General features: G+C 44.1%; 2 protein-coding genes across 3 annotated transcripts in view; one reads left to right on the top strand and one right to left on the bottom strand.

The window, feature by feature from the left end:
* Nucleotides 1-22,500, top strand: part of LOC110002344 (dual specificity protein kinase CLK4-like) — a 444,306-nt gene that overhangs the window by 316,432 nt on the left and 105,374 nt on the right. The gene's annotated exons all lie outside the window — the stretch shown is intronic.
* LOC110005548 (protein sprouty homolog 3) lies at nt 7,856-10,406 on the bottom strand. Its single transcript, XM_020660894.3, is given in 2 exon segments — nt 7,856-9,304; nt 9,306-10,406. Coding segments are annotated over 2 exon segments (921 nt in total). The 5' UTR covers nt 10,059-10,406; the 3' UTR covers nt 7,856-9,136.

The raw sequence follows: 22,500 nt of genomic DNA, 5'->3' as shown, positions 1-22,500 counted from the left end.
CCTTATTTTTATTTTTATATGTAAATACATGCTGCTGTTTTTATCCTGCACTACAACGAGCCAAATGCAACGAAATTTCGTTCTTATCTGCTCTGTAAAGTACAAGTTTGAATGACAATAAAGAAAGTCTAAGTCTAAACATTTCTGATTTGTTCTGTTTCCTTGTTCTGTCACATGTTCTCTACTGTCTGAGGACCAAACTGCACAATTTTTCATGAAATAAATCTGATTGGTTGAAATCTAATTTCAGAAATGTGGGTCGTGAATGTTGATGAAGGAGTTGGTGGTGGGTCCTGAGGCTCAACCAGTTGAGAACCTCTGCTCCAGATAACAAGATGAAAGTTTCCTCTGTGATCCAGAAGTTGTTTTAAATACTGCTAACGTTGCTCAGGTTAAGTGTTTTGATCTGCCTTGAGGTCAGGTGAGGTAGGACGGAGAGTGTGAACGTCTTCTCAGTGTGATGGATGATGGGTTGCCTTAAACGGATTCAGGATTTTAATCCAGGAGATTCAAAATAACAGCGTATACTCAATGAAGGTTTGTTCAGACATGTAACTATGTCTGTTAATTATCACCGTAATTTCTCAACACGTCTTTCTCTCTACCAAAACACTGTTTGAAGTTTTATTGAAATGTCTACAACTTCATAACTGTGACCCATTTTCTGTGATTCATAGAAACTAACAGTGATACTCGAGTTGGCAGACACATGGACTCTAAATGTCTTCAATAAGAGGAACATCCTGAAGGGGCTTTTTTTTGTTTCCTTTGGTGATGGTTGCACGCACGACCTCCGTTTCAGAGCGCTTCTGGTTTGTGTTTTTGTTGCCTTTCTGTTTTAATCGCTCCATGTGTGAAAAATATTTACTTCTTGTTCATGGAAAAATCGCCAAGAAAACATGAAAACAAATGAATGGAATCATATCCTGACATTAGCAGCAGCTCCAAACCTTTGAAAAGACGAGTCAGACATTGTTGACGACGAAGCTGATATGGTAAGTCTCGCCCCTTCTTGATTCTGATTGGCCGATGAGGGAGAAGTAATTGGCAAGTTTGGTGTTCTTCCAAAGTTTAACTGTTTTCACCTGTGAGTGCAGCAATAACTTTGCATTTCGCTCTGGATCAATAAAGTATCTATCTATCTATAACAAGCAGTTGATGTTGACGCCGTTTTTGTGCTCAGGACGCTGAGCGCCGAGAACGCTGAGCTGCATCGGTCGCTGCCAGCACAAAAAACAGCATTAGTGGACACAGGCCCTAAAGATTGACTTTTTAAATCCAAAGAAACCTGAAAGATGACCTCATCCATTTCATCGACCTATCCTGTGCATGTCATGATTTTTATTGATGTGATATTATGTTAAATATTTTTGTTAAAGGACAGGAAGTGCTCAGGTCTTCAGTTTTGGAAACTCCTTTTTATTGGTTCATCTTTAGCCAGGAGGGTAGCAGCAGCCACACCACACCAAGAGGAACAACTCAACAAACTCCAAAAAAAAGAAGACAAACAACAACAACAACAACAACAACAACAACATCGGTTCTCTTCATTCCCCGCTGAAAATAAATACCTCACTCATCACCATCCTCGTGATTACTGTCACCGCCACTGTTGCAACCATTGAAATAAATATCCATGAAGCGATGTCAGCAGTGAAAACAGAAAGTGTGAAATGCATATTGTTCCATTTATAATATATTCATTTTAGATAGATTTTCTATATATATTTGTTTCCATATACTCTCCTTAAATTCTTTTACAACAGACAAGATGCCAATTTGTACCAAAAGCGATGCTTGCTAGGACACGAGAGAGGAGTTCACTGGTTATAGTTGGCAGCCTGCGTACGTACAGCATCAGACGGGGGTCCAGACGTGAGCTCCGGTCCTGAGGGAGGAGGGATGTCGGAAACATTTGGGGAAATCTTCAAACTAAAATATTCATAAACAGGAATGCTTCTCTCTGGCACACAGATACACACAGCGTCGAGACACGAGTAAAGGTCGTAATAAATGATTACACTTTAAAGTCAGGGTTGTTGATTTCCTCCAGATCCAGTTTTTAAGATTCTGGTGTAAATTGTCTTTAGGTCCTGACAGAAAGAAATGAATAACTCATGTTCTCTGAAACAGGAACAAAGAAAATCCATCATCTGTATCAGTTTGTAAGTCTGTAAAAACTTCAACCAATGTCTGCCACGAGGTACCAATCTGATGAACCAATCAAGAGGGAATGCTACTTTCAAAATCAAGCTAGTTTTGGAAAATTAACAACCCCGCCTTTAATGCTGCCAAATGCAACATTTTACGGCTTAACAGTTTGAAAGTAACAAGAAAGAGCAAGAAAAGCTCTGACAAAACCTCCTTTTTTTTAAGTGAAAACCCAACGTGACCAGCCCAGACGCTCTGTGTATTTGTCAATCTTTCAAAGCATTGCAACCTTAAGAGGTCACGATTGGTCAAAGTTCATCGTTGTATTGTGAAGCTACTTTTGAGCACAATTGAAAAACAAATAGTTCAAAAAAAAAAAGAAATATGCAACCGTCTTGTCTGCGACGTCATTCAGCTCGGATAGAAAACAATCTGGGTACAAATAAAAGTTCCTCAAGTTTCTCCCCCAAGCACCAAGAAGTGACTGAAGTCATCCCACCAATGTAGAGGAGACAGTGTGTGTGTGTGTGTGTGTGTGTGTGTGTGTGTGTGTGTGTGTGTGTGTGTGTGTGTGTGGGCGATGACCACACGATGACCGCAGGTTAATCTGAAAAACGTTTTCTGTTCATGTGGTGATAGAGACGTGTTTCTTCTATCTGCAGCGTCGTCACACAAAGTGCTTTTGCAGCGTTGTTTGTCGTTCCCAGAGCATGCAGGAGACAACGAGCCGGCTAATTATCAGAAAACGGCTCCCATGACAAGCACACATCAGCATATTTGGAAAAGATCAGCTTCTTGTTTTGTCTACGCCGCGACATGGACGCCGGCTTTATTCCAAATGTTTGCACTTGTGCTGCTTCATTGGTAGAAAAAAAACATTTTCAAATTCATCTGCAGTCGTGTGGTGGTAACGGTGATTTCATTCAAAGGTGTCAGTAATAAAACTTGTGATTTCTTTTTTTTGCTTGGCAATGTGTCAGCTAATAAAAGTTATGATGTCATAGGTTGCACTAAAAATCGTGAAAGTTGAAACATTAATATAAAAAAAAAGCAAAAAGTTAAATTGAGCGCGTCCTCCTCAGTTGCCAACCTGTCGATGGAAGTGAAACCTGTGATGAGCTGGGGGAACATTTTGGGGCAACGTGACCAAATAAATGTCAAGAAAGCAAACCACGATCAGTTTATTGGAACATTTCTAACCTCTCTGAACTAATTCAGTGATAGTCCACCGATTGAAGTCATTGACTTAAAGCGACTTGAGCAACTTAAAACACAATTCCTTCTGAACCATTTGCTTTGCGCGCTGACTTGTTGTGGAAAGAATACAAGAAGGTAGTTTGCCTTTTCAGCTTCTGACAAGAGAGCCATGAAGTCCGACTTCTGTCATTACCAGTTTTTAGTGTTTAGTAGTCGAGACCAATTCACAAAAATTGCAAGCAATCTCCTGCACCCTGACAGATAAATTGGTGACACATCAGTACCACAATGTTGCCCATTCGTGTACAGTTACAATATTAACTCCTTCTTTTGCTTTTTGCAGCTTTGGGTTAAGAATATAACTGGAGAGCTGAAAGTTTTTCTAAACAGCTTTGGCCCTCCTCATTCTATTGATGACTAAAATATTGGAGCTTGTATCTAAAACACGAGGCATCAAAGTATCAAAAGTATTGACAACCTGAAAGTCAAACTATTTAATTCTTGCTAAATGTTCCCCTGATTAAACGGGACGAACCCGTACGACTCCTCACGCGACCTTCTGGAAAAAGGTTGAAGAGCATTTGGACCACAAAGATATTAAAACTCATAAAATGTGAAAATTAACAACCAAAAGATTTATTGGCATGTGGATAAAAAATGGCAGATGCCGCCTCTTTACGCCCTACGTCATCAGTTTGCTGGACGCCTGCTGGTTGAAACAGGAAGTCCTTTATCACGTCTGCAGGCAAAAGTTTTATCATGTGCAACAGTTTGGATTGCAATGATTCATGAAGTAGCTTAAGGCTTTGTGGTTGCCATTAACTGATTCATAAAAAAAAAGCCCTAGAGAGGTCCAAAGACTTCCCACTTTCACAACGCTGCGAGACACCATAGATTTATCTATTTTTTATTTTAAAGAGATTTCTTTTGGCTTTTTGTGCCTCCATTGGAGAGACAGTACACTGTGGATAGAGTCGGAAATCAGGGAGAGAGAGAGTGGGGAAAGAAGCCCAAGGCCGGACCCGAACCAGCGCCCCACGATAGCTTGATTGTCACTACTTCCTGTAAAAAGCTTTAAAGTGTTTAAACTGAACGTGTCCTTGTGTGACTTGTGGTGACTTGATCTCACAGAACTCATTTAGTTGTCATAGTGATTGCTGTCAACGTTGCCCCAAAAGTTCCTGATTTGACCACAGGTTGACGGTAAATAAGTAAATATTCACTATAATGGAAAACAGCTGTATTTATATTGATTTCATCCAAACCAAAAAACAGAGCAGAATAAAAATAGTTATGCAGTCAACAGCCCGTTATTTACATATAAAAATATAGCAAAGTAACTTTGAACAAATCAAGTGTGTGTCCGTGTGACACACACACAACCACACACACACACACTCTCAGAACGGCCCATATGCATCCTGACATTACCACACACACACTCAAAAACATGTACATGCACACACACACAGGTGTAAGCACACACGCACCTGCACACACCTGTGTGTGTGTGTGTGTTGTTTTGTGTCAGATCTGGAGAAGCCATGTTGTGTTGTTACATTAAAGCTCATTAAAGCGGCGTTCTCCTGCAGTCTCCATCAGACTTACTGATGACATCAACCTTTACTGGATCCAACCCCTCTCCTCTCGTTTCCCCCTCCCAGCATCCTTTTTCTCTCCCCATCATCCGTCCATCTGCCAAACACCACAACCCCACTCATCCTGTCCCCTCTCTTCCCCCTCCTCGCCCTCCCACGCTCCATTCTTCTCCGGCCCATTAAGAGCTATCATGAAGCTAATTGCCTGTTTGATCAACTCTCTGTGGACCAGGAACTGGAGGCTTTTAGCCCTCTGAGCGTAAGAGGAGAGGCGGACGAGGCGGGAGGGGATAGATGGGTGTCTGGGAAAGATACGCCTTGTGTCAGCTCGCCTTTTTTTTTTGCTTGTTGGGTTTGGTTGAAGTTGTTTTTTTTCTTTTTGTGTGGTGGTCATTTTTAAACGGAAGAACAGGAGGAAATCATCAACTTTATCTTTCTGGGTCAAACACGGGAAGATTTTCATTCTCTGTCCTGGATTGAAAACATCACCAACATCTAGTCTGGCTCTGGAAGAAGAGTTACGTAAAGTCTTTATGTGATTTTTAACCCTTAAATATATAAATCAAGTATCTCCTCTGAAAATAACTCTGTGAGTCATGACTGTCTACAATGGGTGTAACACCCGAGTCCCACTGTCTGTGATGTTTTCAGAGTTTTCAGAGTCCTATCTTCACTTTGTTTACATCGCCTGGACGGCCGGCTGACTCCTCCCCTCGTGTATAAAAGTTGTTTAATTGAGGGACTAGAGAAAAGAAGAATAACATACTGTACTCACTGCTTAACTGTGTTTCTAGATCACGCTCATTTCAGGTAAATTTACATGCAGTGTGAAGATACCAGCATAATAAAGATCGCTAGCATTAGCATGCTAACACAACAATGCAGCGTGAGTTGTTTTGGTTTCATGCTGGTGCTCAAGGGCGACATCTGCTGGATCAAAAAATAAAGCCTTTAAACTGGTATTTTTTTATATGGCAGGCGTGTTTGCTAAAGCGTTTTAGTTTTGGGTTTTTTAAACCAGTTGCTTTAGTCAAGTCCAAATACAGCGGTGATGCTACATTGGCTTTAAGTGAGCAACATTTTACCTTTTGAATAATCGCAGGAACTCCTGTAGCTAACACAGTGCGGTTTGGTAGTATTTTGTTTTAGACGATGGGGAGGAAGTTGCATGTAGGCTGCGTCTGGTTAAACTGGTGTATAACCACATCCAGCATGTGGGCATCAACCTACAAGATGGGCTGAAGGCTGGGGATGCTAGCAATGCTAATGTAAGCCAATTTGACATTGTTTACCCGTAGACGCCGATCGAGTGTTTAGCCCCGTTTAAAAACTGTGGACTTGTCAACTAGTCTGAATTTAAATTTGAGTTTTATCCACTTGGAAATGAGCTCGTTGGAACATCCCTACTTTTGTCTTCACCGTACTTCCATGGTTGCGTTATTACTCTTTGATTGTGTACCAAACTACTGAAGCTATTTGCATCACAAGAGGAGTGCCTTAATAAAAGTGGGACAAAAATGAGGTTTCAGGGAGGAGAGTTGGGTTTGAGGCTTGGAGGAGACGAGGAGGAGGATGGAGGAGGTCGGTCAGAGGAGGAGGGAGGATGGAGGAGGTCGGTCAGAGGAGGAGGAGGATGGAGGAGGTCGGTCAGAGGAGGAGGGAGGATGGAGGAGGTCGGTCAGAGGAGGAGGAGGATGGAGGAGGTCGGTCAGAGGAGGAGGGAGGATGGAGGAGGTCGGTCAGAGGAGGAGGAGGATGGAGGAGGTCGGTCAGAGGAGGAGGAGGATGGAGGAGGTCGGTCAGAGGAGGAGGAGGATGGAGGAGGTCGGTCAGAGGAGGAGGGAGGATGGAGGAGGTCGGTCAGAGGAGGAGGGAGGATGGAGGAGGTCGGTCAGAGGAGGAGGAGGAGGAGGATGGAGGAGGTCGGTCAGAGGAGGAGGAGGATGGAGGAGGTCGGTCAGAGGAGGAGGAGGATGGAGGAGGTCGGTCAGAGGAGGAGGAGGATGGAGGAGGTCGGTCAGAGGAGGAGGGAGGATGGAGGAGGTCGGTCAGAGGAGGAGGGAGGATGGAGGAGGTCGGTCAGAGGAGGAGGAGGAGGATGGAGGAGGTCGGTCAGAGGAGGAGGGAGGATGGAGGAGGTCGGTCAGAGGAGGAGGGAGGATGGAGGAGGTCGGTCAGAGGAGGAGGAGGATGGAGGAGGTCGGTCAGAGGAGGAGGGAGGATGGAGGAGGTCGGTCAGAGGAGGAGGGAGGATGGAGGAGGTCGGTCAGAGGAGGAGGAGGATGGAGGAGGTCGGTCAGAGGAGGAGGAGGGAGGATGGAGGAGGTCGGTCAGAGGAGGAGGAGGATGGAGGAGGTCGGTCAGAGGAGGAGGGAGGATGGAGGAGGTCGGTCAGAGGAGGAGGAGGATGGAGGAGGTCGGTCAGAGGAGGAGGGAGGATGGAGGAGGTCGGTCAGAGGAGGAGGGAGGATGGAGGAGGTCGGTCAGAGGAGGAGGAGGATGGAGGAGGTCGGTCAGAGGAGGAGGAGGGAGGATGGAGGAGGTCGGTCAGAGGAGGAGGAGGATGGAGGAGGTCGGTCAGAGGAGGAGGGAGGATGGAGGAGGTCGGTCAGAGGAGGAGGAGGATGGAGGAGGTCGGTCAGAGGAGGAGGGAGGATGGAGGAGGTCGGTCAGAGGAGGAGGAGGGAGGATGGAGGAGGTCGGTCAGAGGAGGAGGGAGGATGGAGGAGGTCGGTCAGAGGAGGAGGGAGGATGGAGGAGGTCGGTCAGAGGAGGAGGAGGATGGAGGAGGTCGGTCAGAGGAGGAGGGAGGATGGAGGAGGTCGGTCAGAGGAGGAGGAGGGAGGATGGAGGAGGTCGGTCAGAGGAGGAGGGAGGATGGAGGAGGTCGGTCAGAGGAGGAGGGAGGATGGAGGAGGTCGGTCAGAGGAGGAGGAGGATGGAGGAGGTCGGTCAGAGGAGGAGGGAGGATGGAGGAGGTCGGTCAGAGGAGGAGGAGGGAGGATGGAGGAGGTCGGTCAGAGGAGGAGGGAGGATGGCGACAGACTGACTTCAGGAGGAAACCTGACCAGACCCCTCAGAGCTCCACTGTAGAAACGCTGCTAAAAATAAGACAAGGGAGGCTTCTTCTGCTGACAAAACAACACACACACACACACACACACACACACACACACACACACACACACGCTCTACATACACAGGTTGTCGTACAGTAGGAGGACACACACACACACACACACACACGCTGCCTAGTCACAATGGATGCACCCTCCCTCCCGGTTAAATAATCTCCCATTCAGCTCTCGGCTGCTTGGGGAAAACATTGTCCATCTACCTCACAGTGCTTTTCCTTTTACAAATGAGCTTAATAGCATTGGAATTCACTCAGTTCGTACAGTGCGTGGTCCTTTTTTTTTTTTTGGTCGCAAACAAGTGTCTGTGTATCGCACTCTCTTCGCCTTGGTTCTTTGTCCCAGTCTGATATTCACCAAAGCTCAATGTCGTTTTTTTTCTTCATTCATCTTCAACTGTTTGGAGGAATTTTTCTGAATGTCATTGTGATTGAAGTCCTCGTCGGCCATTCTTCCTTCAGAGTCTCTCTTATCAAGAGGACAGAAACTCTGTTTGGCAGGGACCACACACGCACGCACACACACACACACACACACACACACACACACACACACACACACACACACACGTCGCCACAGGCTTCTTTCCTTCATGATTTGGTCCAGCGCCCGCCCGTCTCTTCTGTGCTCTGTGAGTTTTTCTTTTTCTCAAACGGTCGGGGAAGAAGGAGGTTCAACAATAAATAAAGTAGGGTAACGCGACCAGATGACACCACAGAATGCAGAGAGAGGTGGTTTGTTTTTCTCTCTGGAAGCTTAAGGTTGAAGGGCAGTCCAGCAAAGCACAACAGCTTCTTCTTCTTCTTCAGGATTTAGTTTTTTAGGCATGAAGACTCCCAACATGAACAGGCACAATAAAGCTTTGGTCCCTCCTGAGCTGGAGAAGAAGTCAAGTCAAGGTACATAAGGTGAACAACACTTCACGGTCGGCTGATTGGTTGGCTTGTTGTATGTAGGTAGGCGGGTCACATGGTCAGCTGTGGCACCGTTGGCGACAGCATTGCTTTGGCAACGGCTGAGGGAAGTGGATTTACCTTGGCCCCCATCTAGGGTCTGTCATAACGGCTTCTCCAGGGCCTTGCTGCGGAGCGCGGGATGACCGGGGTTCGGGTTGGAGGCGGAGATCTTGCGGCACACGGTGTTGGTGTTGCTACATCTGCAGCCGGGGCGCGCGGCCCGGTCGTGGGCACGCTGGCACAGGGCAAGGCACAGCCTGGCGGGGGGGGTAGCAGCAGAGGCAGGGCAGGCAGAGCGCCAGCAGCCCCATGGTGCCCCAGCGGGCGCAAGCGTGGGCGGGGGTGCAGGAGCACGGGCGATCGGCGCAGTTGTCCTCGTCGTCCTGGGCGGAGCAGTGGTAGAACAGACCTTTGACGCAGCACAGGCAGGTGCCGTACTCCACCGCGCTCTCGGCCGAGCACAGGCAGCGCTGTCCACAGGCCCAACAGGAAGGCAGGCGGCGGGGCGCGCAGCACTCGTGGCACTTGCAGCGACCGCACCGCTCGCAGATGAACGAGTGAAGGCCGAGGTCGGCCTCGTCGTCCGTCAGGCCTTTACCGAAGGAAACGTCGGGCTTTAGTTCTCCTTTGGGCTGAGCACGGACCACCGAGCCCAGGCCGGAGTGAGACGACGGCAAACCCCCGAGCAGCCGCTGGTCCGACGTGGCACTTGTCCGGGACATGGAAGAGCTTATGGTACTGGAACGGCTCAGGTGGGCCAGGTGAGCGTGCTGCTGCTGACTTTGGCTGCGGGACAGGGCCGAGTGGAAGGACGACTGGGGACGGTGCGAGTACACTCCTTGAGGATAACCTTCGTCGTGGACATTGAAAAATCCAGACTGGGATGCCGGTTCCAGCGCCACGGGCCGGTCCACGTAGTCGTTGTTGGCCCGGATGGCGCGTATCTGTTCGAGCGACAGCACCGGGACCTGCTGGAGGTCCAGGCCGTCCGGCTCCACCCTGTGGGAATGAGCAGGGTCCATCCTGGTTAACCAGGCCGGGCGGCACCAGGGCTGAAGGGCCGGTGCTCCCACTGCTCACGGCACATCAGATAAACCTGCAAACACAGAGGAAGAGGACAACGCGTGTTAGGGAGGATTGAAATTTTGAGGACATCAAACTCCATGTTTTTTTCATGAGACAGGTCTGTTATCATACAGACGATGTTTTCAAAGAGAAGTCTGGATGTTATCTTCTCTCATATGTTGACTCTATTTTTAATTCATAGTCAATCGAAGCTCACAGAAAATATCATCTTACTCCATCAAAGCTTTAAAGTCTTTATATGTGATGTTTTGATCCAGCAGATGTCGCCCTTGAGCACCAGCATGAAACCAAAACAACTCACGCTGCATTGTTGTGTTAGCATGCTAATGCTAGCGATCTTTATTATGCTGGTATCTTCACACTGCATGTAAATTTACCTGAAATGAGCGTGATCTAGAAACACAGTTAAGCAGTGAGTACAGTATGTTATTCTTCTTTTCTCTAGTCCCTCAATTAAACAACTTTTATACACGAGGGGAGGAGTCAGCCGGCCGTCCCGGCGATGTAAACAAAGTGAAGGTAGGACTCTGAAAACTCTGAAAACATCACAGACAGTGGGACTCGGGTGTTACACCCATTGTAGACAGTCAAGACTCACAGAGTTATTTTCAGAGGATAAACTTGATTTATACATTTAAGTGTGAACAATCACATATAAAGACTTTAAAGAAATAAATAATTCTGCCCCTGGTTGTTGGCACTCTACAATTTGCTTTCCAGATATTTAAGCAGCTCTGAATCAAAGATGGATTTTGGCAGCGTCGCCTCCACACAAACCGTCAGCCATGTCATCATGACCACTGAGGTTCTCCACTGCTCAAGCTAATGCTATTATTAGGCTGCCAGAGCCAGAGAGAGAAACAACCATGAGGTCCACACTGTAATTTAGCATCTGTCAAACACAGCTGCTGCTGCTGCTGCCATGGAGGAACCCCACCTGCACACACACACAGAGGCTGGCTGTGTCACCAAGCAGTAAGAAAGACTCAAGAGGAGTTGCACAGATTTGATTTATTTCACCAACATATGGTTGCTCGGGTAAATCAGCTCTATCCAGAAAACGTTCATTGAAAGCATGCCCTATGTTAGCCAACAATATCAGACGTTTGGTAGTAGATGTGTAGACGTTTGGTTTATTGGTTTAAACCAAGCAGCAGCTACGTCTAAATCCAGATGCCGATTCAGCTGCTTTTTTAGTGGTTATCAATACCTTCCCTTGGAAAATCGGCACCAAGTTGTTGTTGCACAACCTCTTGTCAAACTGTTTTTCATTGTGCCAGTTACGATAAAATTACTTCAGGTTTTTAAATATTTGGAGCACCACTTGCACCAAATGTGAGATCTTACAGAACCTTAAAACTGAGACGATCTCAGCATGTTGGGATTTCATCAGAACATCTTCATGAGAAAGACAAAAACTAAGGAAAGCTTCGACTGAGTTAAGGGACCGCTGCAGACCAAATGATCTTCATTACTGGAAGGCTTCAACTCAAGGAAAGCTCAGGATTTTATTCTGACATTGGAAAGATTTTCTACACTGCTGAAATTGTTTGGAAAATTATTTTGGCTTGAGAGTGAATTAAATCTGAAAAGGTATTTGAATGAATATAAAAGGTAATCGCTCAGGGCGGCTTTGGCTCAGTTGGTAGAGTTGGTCATCTCTCAACTGAAAGGTCCTCATATCCGATGTGTCCTTGGGCAAGACACTAAACCCCAAGTTCCTGTTACTTCATTGGAGGCGTATGAATGTGTACGAGTGTACTTCTGATGGTCACTTTACATAGCAAAGCGCTTTGAGTCCATTTACAAACGTGGAAGATAAAATTAAATCAAAGGTCCAAGTCGAGTTGAATAGCTATCTGATTTGATTCTGTGCACAGACATCAGATAAGCCCTGAATGAAAGGAACTCCAGAGAAAAAGTAGTCCCCATTTGTATGTATGTGTGTGTGTGTGTGACAGAGACTTCCCAACAAGCACTGTACACCCATACTCTATGATACACACACTCAGATATACATACTCAAAGAAACTGTAGTCCTGCCAAGTGGCCAAGGGGGAGAGATATCTGGCTCTCTCTTCTCGTGGTGCCAGTCCTCTCAGAGAGTAATGAGGCCAAATGGAAATGCATTTAAAGCAAACCCAGATCACGAGATTAGATGGAAGAGGGAGTTAAGAGGGAGCAGCAGCAAATCTCAGACCACATCCACGTGAATACGAGAACACTCAAAAAGGAACTGCTAATGAAGCAACGATTTTCTGTCCAGATGTATGCATCTAGAACCCTGTAATGTCCCGCTCTGGAAATGGGTCTGCTACAGTATGTCAAAAAGACGATCTTGATTTTATACACACCTCAAATTGGACATTTTTGTCCTCCAATGTCCAAACAGGGAACTACATTTTAAATCTGATACTACACAAAAACTAACAATGCATCAAAGTCAATATTTTGGACAATAACATATCCAAGACTGATTTTAAAAAAAATCCTCCAGCCACCAAATATTTGTTTTATGGAAAATAACTCATTTTTGTGTTTGTTTTTTTCATAAATAACAACAGTAACATCATGTAATCAAACTGTCATTTAAAGGGTTAAATTCCTAAAAATGATTGAATGTTTGGTAGTTTTGAGCAGGGCTGAAGTTGTTTAAGAGATTTATGCAAAAAAAAAGTAGAAAAAAATATCAATCTGTTTTATTTTTATAGCAGTTTTTTTGTAAGTGGACATTTTTGTCGGTATTGACTTCAGAGGGTAGTAAACATGTTTCACAATCTTCTATTAATTTATTAAAAAATAAAATGTGCATTCCAAAATTTGACTTTCTTACAAAACATGTGTTCCATATGCACTAACAGACAAAATGATGAGCAGATGAAGAGGAAACATTTGACCAAATGGACAAAAATGTCCATAATGATGCAACAGGGTTAAACATCTCTCTTTCAATCGACTGCCCTCAGTCTGCAGGGCCCTCAGCAGAGTAGTGGCCCTTCAGAGAGGAGGTGTAGCTCTGTATATTCACTCAACTTAATACTAAATTATTGCATGGGTTCAGGAAGTAGTTTGCTAAGTAGTTTGCTAAGGCATACTCTGTGCGGTTTGTCAAAATGTTGTGGTGGAATGTAAACTCTCTACAAGTGTCATTATAAGAGGGGAAAGAAACATTGAACGTCCCTGCTGTTGTCATGGTGATTTTAGACATTATGCGCAGGAGTTACAGCAAAAAAAATACTGAAGTCTGAGAATCAGATCGTTGCTCTCATTGTGCGAGAGTATGCAGTTGTGCGACCAAAATGTTTGAATATGGCAGAATTTAATCAAACAGTCCAAATGGTTGAAAGCAACTGATCAGGATGTTATCTGCAGTTGTGTGTCCCAATACCCAGCAACCGACCAGGCAGGAAGCTTGGGTGATAAAAATGAAGTCAATGCGAAAAAAAAGAGTTTCATGAGACATGAGTTCATACATCCTGGACTCTCGAGTAGACGGAGTGAGGTTATCTGGCACTACAACCGCCCGACGTCTCTGACGCCCCGCCTCCACCATTGGACTGTGTCGTCCCCACAACCACCGCCGTACTCACTCATGCATGGCCTGCTCCGACCTCCACTAAGTGTGGACAACAGGAACACCAATAATACAAAGAAGAAATCCTTCCTGCATATTATCAATGAGTGAGCTCTTTAACCGGTTCGTTTGTTATGAATTGGTGCTGGACAAATAAATGTTGATTGACATGTATTTCATCATCTTTAAACTCTGTGATTATCTGCGATCGACTGTTCAGCATCACATCATTAAGATAAAACACAAAATGAAAGCTACAGATGCTCAGAATCATTTTGGTTGGCAATCAAAAAAGAGTACAATGTGTTGCATTGTCGCCAAGTGGTATTAAAGAAGTTGATCATCGCATTAAATTATTATCCGTCATACCGTTAAAAACAAAATGTAGAAAGGTAGAGTAGCAACAAGGAAATGCAGAAAGTAATAAGAGGAGGAGATGAGGGATGTGGATGAAACCCAAGAACAGTAATCCATCACCGGGACGGAAGGAGAGGTGATTAGAAAGCCAGACTGTAAAAAACTACAATAAAACCGACTTCCTGTCCTGCAGACTTTCCTAAAAAAAAAAAAAAAAAACTCTTTTGAACAAATTGTAGCTTCCTGAGAATAAAGGTGCCCTACCCTCCAGCATCGTCTCTGCTTCTATATCTCTGCAAAGGAGCAGATAAGAAAGGTCCAGGTCGGTCCGATGAGGATGCATTTTCAAATTAGTCCGAGGAGAGAGAAGTCCTGGTGACTAATCTCATCAGGACGAGAGCTGTGGCTGCAGCCTTGCTCGTACTCTGCTCGCCTATCAGCCCATCTAATTGTTCAAAAAGAGAAGAGGCCTGCCTTCCATTTCCATGACCTCATATTTACTTTACTGGTTGAGCAAACCACTGCCAACTCCTCCATCAAGACACAAATACTGCAAGTCATGTCAAACACTCAGACACCAATGTGGGGGGGGGGGATTACCTCAAGTCTAAACGTGAGCAGCTGATACTGACATGAACCAATCAAAACATGTAGAAAATCAAACACAAACTGTTCAGGGTTAGGGTAATCAAGTAATCTTCTTTGTTCTTGCACTTTAAGTTTATTAAAAATAATGAATTATCAAATACTGAGTGGACTAGGACGTCGAGTTTTGTTGTCGTATCAAAACAGGTAGTGCTGGGAATCTTTGGGTGTCTCACGATTCAATTGAGAATCCATCAAAACGAGTCTGGATTCATGATTAAAGTCTATTTTTGAATTGGTTCATACTTCTACAATTCTACAATTCACTGAGCAGACTCTTTTATCCAAAGTGACGTACATCAGAGAGTAAGAACAACACAAGCAAGGATCTAGAAAAAAGGGAACAATGTGAGTAAGAGCAAACGATCAGCTTTGAGTCTGATTGGACACACAGGTGCTGACAGGAAGTGACCAGAGGCAAAGCACAACATTGAGGGCAGTTCTTGAGAGCTCTAATCAGTATAGAAACCATCTTATAAGTCGTCGTTATCAAACAAAAACCATCGTCATTACCATCATCATCATCAATAATATGGAGACCATCATCATTAAGTTAGTAGGTATTCATGAAAGAGCTGGGTCTTTAGCTTTTTCTTAAAGGTGCAGAGGGACTCTGCAGATCATTCCACCACCGGGGGATACTTCAGGATCTGCTCCAGTCATCTGTGAGACTGGCTGAATTTCCTGTCGCTCCATTTGGCATTCTACTGACACCGTGTCCTAACAGACTGTTATATGTCACGTCGGCATGATCGCACGCTCGCTGTCCACACTGCTTCTGTTAAATATTGAATTCTCCGCTCTGTAAATCCCCTTGCACAGAGAATAACATTTAGTGCTTTTGTACTCAAGCTGGACAAACGGATGATGTGTGCTGGTTTGAATTAACGAGCAGCTGACTCGTCTGTAAACGGCTCGCCGTTAATTTAAACGGTGAAAAAAGTTAATTTTCCGGTGTTGACAGAGGTCAGAGCAGAACATTTCAATATCTCCCCTTTGTAAGAGGAGCTACCAAGCTGTGTTGAGTGAGGAAAGCGAGTGTTGTAGAGCCCCCTTCTTCCTCGTTCCCTGACACTCGCTTCGCTTGCTGTTAGGACAGGCTGTGAGTTAAAGCGCTAGCGTTAGCACTTAGCATGGAGTGATTCAACACAAAATCATTCTCTGCATCATGACAGTCAGCCGTCGTGACCTCAGATCTGTTTCTTATCAAAGACGTGCAGACTGAACAAACATGTTCTGTTATTAAGAAACAAAGCATTGATCTTCCTGTTGTCCCTGATATCGACATCATTACATGACCCTGAACCAGCGTCACTGATTGGCTGGAATGAGGCCACAGTTGTTTGGAGTAGTGATGCTCCCGTCTGGCTCTGCTGGGGGAGTGTCTGTTATCAATCCTTCGGCATCAACAGCAGCTGGGATGAGAGCGTGCATGAGAATGTGTGTGTGGATGGCGAGGACCAGCAGCGCCCTCCTCCTCTCTCACATTACCAGAGCAGCTGAGCGCAGTGTGTTCGGCTGTTTTAACTTGTAACAGCTTCTGGATACAATGGAAAAGGAATTGAACAGGATGAAGATCTGGTTTGATGAAAAAAAGCTCACATTGAATTTAAGCAAAACTACATTTTTAATATTTGGGAATAGATCAACCAACACAGAAAAGAGACTCATGATAAATGGCATAGAACTAGAACAAGTAAATACAATTACATTTCTTGGAGTATTAATAGACAACAAACTAAGCTGGAAACATCATCATCATCATTGTATTATATATATATATTATATATTTGTTTTTTTCCCTTTTATTTTGTGTTTGTATTTTCTTAACACATTAAATTGACTAATAATAATAATAATAAAAGTTACAAGTGTTTTAAATGTAAAATTAGGGTTTGTACCTGGTGCATGGATAATCCTGTAAACATTTCTACCAAGCTGCAACGCCTGGTGTTGAAAAATAAATCCACTTCAGGATTGCAAACACTGCAGTTCCTCAAGTGTCCACTCGAGGCAGGCTGCAAAAGCCCCAGAAGTCCCAAACACACCAAAACCTTTGTTTTGTTATCTAAAACCAGATGATAACACACCGACCAACACTCTCAGGTCTTCTTCTTCCATTCAACTCACTGCACCACCCGCCCGCCTGTCCACCATGGGGGTCCAGGGCCGCTCTGCCCCTCCCCCACCTCTGGAACTCCCTCCCACCACAAATCTGTAACATCGACACTCTCTCCATTTTCAAATCTCATCTCAAAACACATCTTTTTTAAACTGGTTTATTCAGTCTGATCATTCTCCACCTGGTCTCATAACTCCTTTACATCCTGGACATTTGTGTTTTTAATGTTGATGGTATCGTTGTGTTGGTACTTTGTTGTTTTTATCTCTGCTCTGTAAGGTGACCTCGAGAGTTTTGGAAGGTGCCTTTAAATAAAATATTATTACTTGATAATTTGCAAGAGAAAATATCATGCCAACATGTCCTCAGATACTTGCAGGATACTTTCAGTGTGACTGATTAATTTACACTTAAAGAGGACTACGTTGATAACAACAGTTACAGCTGAAACGTTGCTGCTGACGCAGGTAGCAGCCATGTTGGATTTTAACTCAGACTACTGAAGTCGCTCCAAGTTTCCGAGTTGGAATTCCTAAACTGCTTTCATCAATTTATCCTCTTCAGACGACAGTAACTCAAAGTCCAACGCAGATCAAACTAAGGGTAACCATTGTTGTCGTGAAGGTGGTTCAGGGGGTCTATGACTAACGCTGACTGAACCCACCCTGTTGGCACGACCGACCCGTCTGGCTCTGAAGGAGACAGGAAAGAGGATGGGAGGGCGTTCCTCCACTCTGTGATGTAATAATTCAGAGGAAAACGGTTGAATGAGAAGCAGAAACAATAAGATAATAAACATACTGAGGTTCTTCACAGACTGTAAAGCTCTGACTCACCAGGGTGAGTTGTACTCTCGGGTAGGGTGGCGTGCTCCGGCGACCCGTAGGCTCTTACGCGTCCTCTCTATCTCTGTGTTTTTATCATGCAGAGAAGTAGAGGACAGTATTCTCTGTGTTCTCAGGACCTCTTAATGCTCTCTGTCCAAAACGCTCGGACAGAAATTGGGAAAAGGGCTTTTAGGTATTCTGCACCTTCAGCCTGGAATCTGTTGCAGAGTGACTTCAAACTCAAAGAGCTGGAGTCATTAAATGTTTTTAAATCTACAATGAAAGCGCTGGAAGCAGACTCTACAGGATGCCGATGTTTTTAGCTCGACTGCTTGAACCACTGACTCCCAGATTTGACTCAAAATGTAGTGTTTTTGTGAATTGTCCTTTTGTCTCTCTTTGTGTCTTCATCTGTAACTTTGTGTTTGTGCTGCTGCCTTAAGGAGGTTCTTCATCTCAATGGGACCAACCTGGTTAAATAAATAAATGAATAAATACAAATATTAATCTGTTGACCTCTTGTAAATGGTTTCTCTGACGCTCCTGCAGGGGCCCGTGCATGGCAAAGTTTTGCATATCCTTTATATTTTAGAGTAAAGATGTTGACCATGTGGAGATGAGGTGACGTGTTGCATTGTTTATTGTTTATTTTTTTTGTTAATGTTTCCAACCAAAACCTGCGTCAAATGTGAAGATTGTGAAACAGTCACAGAGCGAGAGAGAGAGAGAGAGGCAGGCGGTGGTAACCTGAGGATAGACCTGTGTGCTCTGGGAGTATCAGTAGAGACTGAGCCTCTGCCCGGGGACGGACACACACTCATACTCCATCACTCTGTTCCTCAGAAATACCCGCTGAATACCCTCTGTCTATATACAGCCAATCCTCATTTACACAGCCAGTAGTTACTGTACTCACTTCTTCTGTCTGCAGTGAAACTATAAGTAAGGAGTCATTACGGATGATCAGAAAAAGTAGTTTTATCATAAAGAAGGAGTTAGCTGAGCTGGATTTTTACACATTTTAAGAGGTTTTTTTTAAATGTTTTTCTTTCCCACCCAAGGCCTTAAATGTCTTTTTTAATGTCTAGCTGTAGGGCATGTTATTCAGTTTTGCTAAAAGTAGAATAAGTTCTTCAGTGACTTGGATAAAAGATGCTTTCACATTTGCACAAAACTCCCTGAAAACTCTCTGAAATGTCCGGGGTGAGCTGCAAGTGAAAACACAAACAGCTGAAGTTCTTACTCCAACTTTTCCCGCGATTGTTCCTGCAAGCCGCCTCGTAAATCAGGGAACTCAGTTGAGCTGTTGTGAGAATGCAGGAAATATTCAAGAGTATCCTCTGCAGGTGAGCGGGAGGAGGTGGTGATGTTTAAATATCCAACAGCACGACCATTGGCTGCATGCACAGATGCAGCACAAACTCCATCCATATCATGAAACTTCCCCCAGGAGCTGGGAATCAAACCCCAGCCTTAAGGTTGAGGGACAAGTGCATGTGTGAAAACAACTTTTTGGAGTTTTTACCAGCCGAGTAGACTCATAGCAAACACTGTTACTTGTGCTAGCCAATGTAGCTAAGAAGCCAATGTCTCCAAATTGGAAAGGCGTTAAAGCTAGCTTGTTCTATACGCATCTATTTAATGACATGTATGCAGGTCCATCCTATTAATGTGATAATCTTAGAGATATTAGTTTGAAAAAATGTCCATTGACCACCACCCTTTGGTTTGAAGTATCACAAGCTGGGCGTTGGACATTTCTAGAAATGAAAGTGCCACTCAGTGATGTTTGTAATAAGTTGCTGTATTCAGGCGTAAAGATTTCTGCAGACTTCTCGTCCAATTAGATGTTACCAAACGTGTCTGAGCTAGCTTTGGTTGCAGGCAGAAAAACACTCCACGTTTAGAGCCAGATATGTGAAACTTAATGGCTGAAATGTAATCCCCTCAACCAATCACACATCTTTAGACACCAATTTAGAGTCCCATTGGTCCATTGAAAAAGGATATCTCCACATGAGAGCAGATACAAAAATCAAGTCGCAGACTCGTAAATTCAATTTAATTCCAACTCAGATGTTTCTCTTTGGACTTCAAACAGTGACCAGCAGAGAGGGAAGACAAAGTCTCAGTTATCAGTTCTTCTGATGTCCATCTGGAACACCAGAAACCTGAAAGTTTAGAGGAGAGCTCCAGAGGTTTAAGAGTCCAAATAGTGTCCTGAGAATTTCTCCAAAACCACCCTGATGCACAATTTCTGCCACTGTTCCCAATTTTCATTTGAATTCTCTGTTCTGATTCATGCACTCTGACCGCACGACTGACACCTAATTTGACCAATCAGGACCATCCATTCGCTGTTCCTAGGTTAGCTAATGAGAGCCTGAGGAGAAACAAGACTTTCTTTCATGGTCGACAGCACACATGATACTGATGTGTCAGCGGGAAAAAAAAGGATAACAGGGTCGGCTGTCTCGTCTCTTCAGAGAGTCAGGAGAGAATCTTGAGAATGACTTGAGCTGGCAAAAGTGAATTCAAGTATTCAAATTTTTAAAAAAGTTAAATATTTTCATGTACATGTTAAAAGGCATTCTAAAAATGGACGCTGAAAATTAAAAGATTAATGTCGAGTGACCAGCTCTGCAGTATTCATTACATACCTTTAATAAAACAGGTTAAAACCACTTCAGGATTCAGGGGTTAAAACTACACAAACTCATATTCTGTTCTGGTCTCTTGTTTGTCTCTAACTTCCTCAGAGTTTTTCGACCTCCTGACGGTCGATTGAATTTTAACGGACGGATCTTCTCAGCATCCCTCGTGGATGACATCATGGTCTCATAGCTATTTTAAAACCGTCTGCAGTGACCTTTCGCCCTGGAATGAGGAGGAGTTGCCCTCTCCTCCCCTCTCCTGTCTCACTTCTTTTTCTCCTCCCTTCTTCCTTCCATTCATCTCTCTCCCTTTATTCTGTCACCTCCTCTCCTCCCCTTGATTCACCTTCAACACCTCCCCTCCTCTTTTCCTTCTCTTGCTTTTCTTTACTCCTCCTGATACTTTTACTCTTCTTCTCGACATCAAACAGGTCATGTTCCCTCCAAGCTTTGAGTATTTTTAAGGAGTAAAACATAATTTTTGTAGTTATTTAAAGGAATAAAAACAGATAAGAGCAGCTCATTAAATTATTAACCCTTCAAATTGTGTTGACTAAATTAGATGGCATTGAATTCAATGAGTGGAGAACTTTAGGAGTAAATCAAAATCAACTCCACACAGACTACCACACACACATTACAGAACCTGATATCAGGAGTACCAAGCTACCCAACATCACACTTTTCAACTTCCTCTCATCTTAGTCAACATGTGGTTGCTGCGGTGGGACGATGGAGGGGTTGGTTGCTATAGAAACATAATTAACACAACTTATGGGAATCGGAAGCAGGGCCATTTTGTGGTAATCCAATATCTTTTAAAGTTTCACTGTCAGCCACTGGATGATCTTTTGAAACATCACTTAACTACTTATTAACAACTGTTACAGAAATGAAGGACACGAGGAAGCCAAAGCGTTTAAACAGTGGAAAGTTTGTGGATTTGTTTTGTGACTAAAGCTTTAAACAGCTGCTAAGAAAAGTTTTAGTTGGTTCTTAAGATTATGTTGCCAGATTTCCTGCGGTGGAAGGAGTGTTAAGAGTGAGGCAGTCACCGCTGGAGAAGCTCAAAGCTGCACAAATTTCAAACTTTAATATTTAAAATGTTTAATATTCATGGTCTGACGGGGGAAACCCTGCAGACAACTTAGTGTGCATGAAGGAAGCACAACAAACCAAGTCAGATACATGTTCACCTCCAGCTCACACTCAGAGCCAGTGTTCATGAAGTTTTAACGACTTTTTTTTTCTTATTCATGAATTTTCAGTAACAACTAATCCAAAATCTATGATCACCAATCGCTCCTGCTTTTCGTCCGCCATCTTTGTTTGCTCTAAAGTCATGTTTGACCTCGAGACATTCAGTGAGATTTCCCGTTTTTTTTAGAGTCGGGACTCTGGTTGTTCATTTATAGATTTTGTGAGTGAGTGCTGGTTTGGTCACATCGTTGGAACAGGACTGTTTACATCTGTACATTTTTGTCATCATGTTTGGAGTCTCTCACATTCTCAACATTTGCTGAGATTGTAAACATCTTTTCATGTGGCTCAGGCAGGTACACCTTCCAGCTCGTCACCTACGTTAAGCTTCAGAGGAACATCAAGTGCACAACCTCGTTTGGCTGAGTACCATTCCTTTTAACAAAAAGCAAGATTTATAGAAACTTGTGACAAAGACTTTTAGAAAGACGTACAGCCCCAAAGAGACCCGACCCAAAGGATGAAGGCAAAGGAAACAAACCAACAAGACTGACCACAGACCCAGAATGCATCAGTAACAGAAGTTTTCTGTGCAACCAAATAAAAGACTGAAGTTTCTTTTATGCAAACACATCCCAGAAGAAAGTACAGCTTAAAGACAAAAAAAAAAATGTCGCGAAAGGAAAATTTAAAACCAGAAGATTCAAGAAGTCAAAGCTGTTGTGAGTGTTTCGACAGTAGGAGTGTGTGTGAGGTCCGTCAGGCACTAAGACCCAGGGGCATCCCTCCTGGTGCCCTCCGGGAGCACAGCGGGATTGAATGACAATAAACTGGATGAGATACCGGATGTGCCGAATCTGACCCCAACGGAAAGACTGAAATAGACACTGCAGACCAGCAGGTCCAAGCGGGGGGGGGGGGGGGGGGGGGGGGTAGGAAAAGAGGTAGTGAGGGAGTGAGTGATGATGACACAAGTAAAGGTTAAAAAAAGAAAGAAAG

The sequence above is a fragment of the Labrus bergylta genome, chromosome 14 (assembly GCF_963930695.1).
Source record: "Labrus bergylta chromosome 14, fLabBer1.1, whole genome shotgun sequence".
Lineage (NCBI taxonomy): Eukaryota > Metazoa > Chordata > Actinopteri > Labriformes > Labridae > Labrus > Labrus bergylta.
The sequence above is the reverse complement of the archived record's forward strand: the minus strand, read 5'-3'. Positions and strand labels throughout refer to the sequence as shown.